The sequence below is a fragment of the Nanorana parkeri genome, unplaced genomic scaffold, assembly GCF_000935625.1.
Source record: "Nanorana parkeri isolate BGI_ZX_2015 unplaced genomic scaffold, ASM93562v1 scaffold2568, whole genome shotgun sequence".
NCBI classification, from domain to species: Eukaryota; Metazoa; Chordata; class Amphibia; order Anura; family Dicroglossidae; genus Nanorana; species Nanorana parkeri.
This window is the reverse complement of record NW_017308836.1, coordinates 125,260-131,808: the sequence shown is the minus strand read 5'-3', so window position 1 is coordinate 131,808 and position 6,549 is coordinate 125,260. Positions and strand designations below refer to the sequence as shown.

At 51.7% G+C, this 6,549-nt stretch overlaps 1 protein-coding gene across 1 annotated transcript in view; it reads right to left on the bottom strand.

Annotated features, from left to right (window-relative positions):
• Positions 1-6,549, bottom strand: part of CHRNB1 (cholinergic receptor nicotinic beta 1 subunit) — a 26,276-nt gene that overhangs the window by 2,388 nt on the left and 17,339 nt on the right. Inside the window, exon 10 of the mRNA XM_018573841.1 lies at positions 871-1,018. Within this exon, the coding sequence (XP_018429343.1) occupies positions 871-1,018 (148 nt within the window). The remainder of the gene's footprint in view (positions 1-870; positions 1,019-6,549) is intronic.

Below are 6,549 nucleotides of genomic sequence, written 5' to 3'. Positions count from 1 at the left end.
CAGCGCCAATCACGGGTACTGAGACATTATCCCGGTCCGCAGCTGCAGAGATCGGCTTCCTGGCGGGCTCGGCACGTGGAGCTGCGAACAAGCCCGAGCCAATCACTATTGATTACATGTAGCCAGGAAACACCGCTGAGGTCGGGGCAGGCAGAGTTCAAGCGAGGTCAAGTTCCCTCTATCACCTCACCTCAGTCACGGTTAAAGGAGAACTATGAGGTGGGGGAGGGGGGGCTTTCCACTCACCTCATAGTTCTAGCCGACCTGTGACAATGAGACTGTCACAGATCGGCTCAGTAGATCGGGAGGTGAGCGAACACATACCGGCGTTCACTCACCTCTCGATCCTGTCACGGCTCTCTGCCATGACAGGGGAGGGGCTGGATTCCCCCCTCCCCCGCTCCGATCCTCCAGCGCTGACTGGCAGGAACGGACGGGGGAGGGGGCGGGTACAGCTCTAGATAGGCGGTGCCAGCTGTCACTCACGCAGCTGGGCGGATCCCGTCATCTAAGTCGTGATCCGCTCCGGCTGCGGCGTCTCAGTATACCGCGAGCTGTAGCTCCCTATATACTGAGCTTTGGGTGACGGGAGGACGCTAGTTTGTGTCCTCCCGTTACCCTGAGGAGAACTATGGGGGAAAACACTGACCCCATAGTTCTCCTTTAATGTACATAGACTTTGCATTTGAGCTGCTTCTGACATACAAGTCAATGTAATTGCCGAAGCAACTCAAAAGAAGCTTAAAAATACACCGTGACAAGTCAGCTCAGAAGCTGCTGAGAGGGCATCTTGTGCTTGGCTTGTTTTTGACCCATCTACATGAGGCCTCGGGGTCCCCTCTCGTGTTGTATACATTTCCTGGCACTTACGGCGTCGTAGTCCTCCTGCTCCTGCAGCTGCTGGGCCAGATAGCGGATGGCACTGATTGCGGACTGTAGATCCGGGGGAAGAGTGAGTCCCAGACTCGGACCATCCAAGAACCATTTCATATCTCGTGAGAAGGCCGCAGCCTGGTATCTGTGGAGAACAAAGAGCACCCCGCCATGCAGTATGAGAACCCCTCAATCAGTATTTCACTCAATGTTCTTCTCTCTTTTATTTTACATTTGTATTTGTTTTTATTCTTTTCACTTATAAGGACTCACAGAAGAGTTATCACCAGATACAATCCTTCATCAATACCCCAGGGGACCCAGTGCACTTAGCACCTGGTCCTTTTCATAGCACTTGGTCCTGTTCATAGCACTGGGTCCTGTTCATAGCACTGGGTTCTGTTCATAGCACTGGGTCCTGTTCATAGCACTGGGTTCTGTTCATAGCACTGGGTCCTGTTCATAGCGCTTGGTTCTGTTCATATCACTGGGTCCTGTTCATAGCACTGCGTCCTGTTCATAGCACTGCGTCCTGTTCATAGCACCTGGTCCTGTCTATAGCACTGGGTCCTGTTCATAGCACCGGGTCCTGTTCATAGCACCGGGTCCTGTTCATAGCACTGGGTCCTGTTCATAGCACTGGGTCCTGTTCATAGCACCTGGTCCTATTCATAGCACCTGGTCCTGTTCATAGCACCTGGTCCTGTTCATAGCACTGGGTCCTGTTCATAGCACCTGGTCCTGTCTATAGCAACTGGTCCTGTTCATAGCACCGGGTCCTGTTCATAGCACCGGGTCCTGTTCATAGCACCGGGTCCTGTTCATAGCACTGGGTCCTGTTCATAGCACTGGGTCCTGTTCATAGCACCTGGTCCTGTTCATAGCACCTGGTCCTGTTCATAGCACCTGGTCCTGTTCATAGCGCCTGGTCCTGTTCATAGCACCTGTTCCTGTTCATAGCACTGGGTCCTGTTCATAGCACCTGGTCCTGTTCATAGCACCTGGTCCTGTTCATAGCGCCTGGTCCTGTTCATAGCGCCTGTTCCTGTTCATAGCACTGGGTCCTGTTCATAGCACCTGGTCCTGTCTATAGCACCTGGTCCTGTTCATAGCACTGGGTCCTGTTCATAGCACCTGGTCCTGTTCATAGCGCCTGGTCCTGTTCATAGCGCCTGGTCCTGTTCATAGCACCGGGTCCTGTTCATAGCGCCTGGTCCTGTTCATAGCACTGGGTCCTGTTCATAGCACCGGGTCCTGTTCATAGCACCGGGTCCTGTTCATAGCACCGGGTCCTGTTCATAGCACCGGGTCCTGTTCATAGCACCGGGTCCTGTTCATAGCACCGGGTCCTGTTCATAGCACCTGGTCCTGTTCATAGCACCTGGTCCTGTTCATAGCACCTGGTCCTGTTCATAGCGCCTGGTCCTGTTCATAGCACCTGGTCCTGTTCATAGCACCTGGTCCTGTTCATAGCACTGGGTCCTGTTCATAGCACCTGGTCCTGTTCATAGCACCTGGTCCTGTTCATAGCACCTGGTCCTGTTCATAGCACCTGGTCCTGTTCATAGCACCGGGTCCTGTTCATAGCGCCTGGTCCTGTTCATAGCACTGGGTCCTGTTCATAGCACCTGGTCCTGTTCATAGCACCTGGTCCTGTTCATAGCACCTGGTCCTGTTCATAGCACCTGGTCCTGTTCATAGCGCCTGGTCCTGTTCATAGCACCGGGTCCTGTTCATAGCACCTGGTCCTGTTCATAGCACCTGGTCCTGTTCATAGCACCTGGTCCTGTTCATAGCACCTGGTCCTGTTCATAGCACCTGGTCCTGTTCATAGCGCCTGGTCCTGTTCATAGCACCTGGTCCTGTTCATAGCACCTGGTCCTGTTCATAGCACCTGGTCCTGTTCATAGCACCTGGTCCTGTTCATAGCACCTGGTCCTGTTCATAGCACCTGGTCCTGTTCATAGCACCTGGTCCTGTTCATAGCACCTGGTCCTGTTCATAGCACCTGGTCCTGTTCATAGCACCTGGTCCTGTTCATAGCGCCTGGTCCTGTTCATAGCACCGGGTCCTGTTCATAGCACCTGGTCCTGTTCATAGCACCTGGTCCTGTTCATAGCACCTGGTCCTGTTCATAGCACCTGTTCCTGTTCATAGCGCCTGGTCCTGTTCATAGCACTGGGTCCTGTTCATAGCGCCTGGTCCTGTTCATAGCACCTGGTCCTGTTCATAGCACTGGGTCCTGTTCATAGCACCTGGTCCTGTTCATAGCACCTGGTCCTGTTCAGATCCATGCAATGATTTAGAAATGTTCTGCTTGTCTTATGCTGCAGATCCACCCTGGGCTGAAGCCCAATTTATGGGCATTCCTGTGAGGGGGGGCGGGAGCCATAGAACGGCACTAGAGCCGCCTCCTCCTCCTCTTCATTCTAACATCCGTGTCTCTGAGAGTACAGCCCGGCGCCTCTTCTCCTCTACGCATCTGCCATCATTCATCTACCTGGAACACCATAGGAGAGGGACTCGGGTACTAGCCGGTGGCTTGTGTTACCGTGAATGATGACACAGTGTAGATGAGCATTGCCATTCACAGAAACACAAGCCCACCACTCCGCCATCTACTACTTCAGTCTCTCTGGCTGGTCTGGGCTCAGTTGTTTAGGGACTAGAGTAGTAGCTGGTCATTCAGGACCATCAACAGATGGTCCTGAATGACAGAACAACAGATGCCATCAACTACTACTTTAGCCTCTCATTACCTCTCCCCAACAGCAATGAATGACTCTTCCTCTCCTGTGTTTCCTGTTTCCACCACGTCTCCATCGCTTCCCTCTGCTCAATGCCCCATTCTGGCAGATTTCAGAGGAGCCAGGGGCAGGGATTGTGCAGGGTCTCCTCTGTCACCACCCCTCTCCTGTGTCTGTCAGTCAGACCTCCATTATAGAATCATCTCCTTGTACCCACCATGGTGAAACATTGGTGGGGGTACGCCATCAGCTAACTGGACCACCACTGCATGGATCTGAATGGAACCAAGTGCTATGTGCGCTGGGCCCACTGGGCGATTCAACCCTAAGTGCTGGTTCACACCTGGGCGTTTTTCAGCGCTGATCGAAGCAAGTGAAATCCCATAATTTCCTATGGGCATGGTTCCCACCTGGGCTACGCCCAAACAAGTACATGAGCTTCTTTTGGGGCGTATTTCCGCGAGTATCCATTGGGATTCCCGAGTGTGGCTCGGGGTTAACAAAGCGGTAACCCCCCGAGCCACACTCGGGAATACATGATAGACAATAAAAGGAAAAAAAAATCATACCGCCAGGGAGGTATAAAAACAAGCGTCGAACGCGCTTTTCACTGAACTAAAAAACGTGCTACAAACGAGCTGAAAAAACGCGCATAAAACGCGCCTATAGCAACGCCCAGGTGTGAACCCAGCCTTAGGGTTCACACCTTCTGGTCATAATTCCTCTTTAGACCGGAGTGTCCTTAGCTAAGTTTCATGTTGTTAGTAGCAAGTTAGTAACAATGTATGTGTTATGAATATTTATCTGCCTTGGCCAATCACTGAGGGTTTTACTCCAGTCATGTGAGGATAAATATTTGGAGCAACCTTCTAGAAGGGCATTTCCCTCCCGGGCCCTTGCCTGGTAAGGATACTACTGTGAAGAGGTCTTTTCTTCTTGGGTTTTGTCCCAGTTGGGGGCTTGTGCTAAGGCCTAAGGAACCTCAGCTGCTTTGCTGGAGGACACATCCAGAAAGAGCTAGAGCAAGAGGTGACAACGTATATGGAACATCTTTATTAGATGCAGGAAGATGGAGCATCTCCGGGAAAGTCTACTAGGGAAGATGACTGGCTTTATGGAGCGCCATGCAATCCTGAAGAGCTTGAGAGAAGCTGCTCCTGGTGGACATTGCATAGGATCGCGCTGAACCTCTCTTAAAGGAGAACTATGAGGGGGAGGAGGGGGGTGCTTTTCACTCCTCCTCATAGTTCTAGCCGACCTGTGACAATGAGACTGTCACAGGTCGGCTCAGTAGATCGGGAGTTGAGAGAACACATAACGGCGTTCGCTCACCTCTCCATCCTGTCACTGCTCTCTGCCGTGACAGGGGGAGGGGCTGGATTCCCCCCTCCGATCCTCCAGCGCTGACTGGCGGAACGGACGGGGGAGGGGGCGGGTACAGCTCTAGATAGGCAGAGGCAGCTGTCAGTCACGCAGCTGGGCGGGTCCAGACATCGATGTCGGGATCCGCTCCGGCTGCGGCGTCCCAGTATACCGCGAGCTGTAGCTCCCTATATACTGAGCCTAGGGTGACATTAGTTCCCAATCGCAGTTTATCATGCAGAGTTATATGGACATCAATCTGCATTTGAGCCCTGTTTGATATCGATGTGTATGGACACTGGTGCACTCTTTGATTTATTGGACACTTATGCAGTCTCAGAAGAGATTTACACTGTGACCTTCATCACCTTGGATCCAAATGATTTATTAGAGTTTGATTTTTATTAAGTTTACAAAGTACAGGTGAAACTCGAATAATTAGAATATCGTGCAGAAGTAATGGCAGTAATTGCTGCAAAAGGGGCCCAAACCAAGTACTGAGTACATACGCATGCTGGTACTTCTCAGAGGTCCGATATTGTTCTATGTACAATCCGTGTTTTATTGATTGCATGTAATATTCTACTTTTCTGAGGTTGTGGATTTGGGGTTTTCATGAGCTGTGCGCCATAATCATCACAATGATGACCAATCACGGCTTGAACTATCTTGCTTTGCATGTAATGAGTCTCATATATTAGTTTCACCGCATAAGTTGCATTAGTGAAATAAATGAACTTTGCACCATATTCTAATTATTCGAGTTTCACCTGTATATGACCTTTCTCATAAGGGAGTATTTGTTTTCAGTATTTAGACACACTTTTTGTTTTTGATATATTGTTAAAGGAGAACTACGAGGTCGGGGCTTTCCCCCATAGTTCTCCTCAGGGTCACGGGAGGACACAAACTAGCGTCCTCCCGTCACCCTAAGCTCAGTATATAGGGAGCTGCAGCTCGCGGGATACTGAGACGCCGCAGCCGGAGCGGATCCCGGCAATTATGTCTGGATCCGCCCAGCTGCGTGACTGACAGCTGGCTCTGCCTATCTAGAACTGTCCCCGCCCCCCTCCCCCGTCCGTTCCGCCAGTCAGCGCTGGAGGATCGGAGCGGGGAATCCAGCCACTCCCCTGTCACGGCCAGGGAGCCGCGACAGGATCGAGAAGTGAGCGAGCACCGGTATGTGTTCGCTCACCTCCCGATCTACTGATGAGTGACAGCAGACCCAGCTGTCACTCACGCAGCTGGGCGGATCCAGACATAATTGTCGGGATCCGCTCCGGCTGCGGCGGTCTCAGTATACCGCGAGCTGTAGCTCCCTATATACTGAGCTTAGGGTGACGGGAGGACGCTAGTTTGTGTCCTCCCGTCACCCTAAGGAGAACTATGGGGAAAAGCCCTGACCCCATAGTTCTCCTTTAATGGGCTACATCAATTCTGCTGCTATTTGGAGGCCTGGGATAACTTGCTATTTGGGGTATTGAGTGAATAAACCATAGAAAAGACTAAGGTGACTAAATCCAATGGTTTGTTTTATCGCACAACATGCCAACCCCCCCCCCCCCCC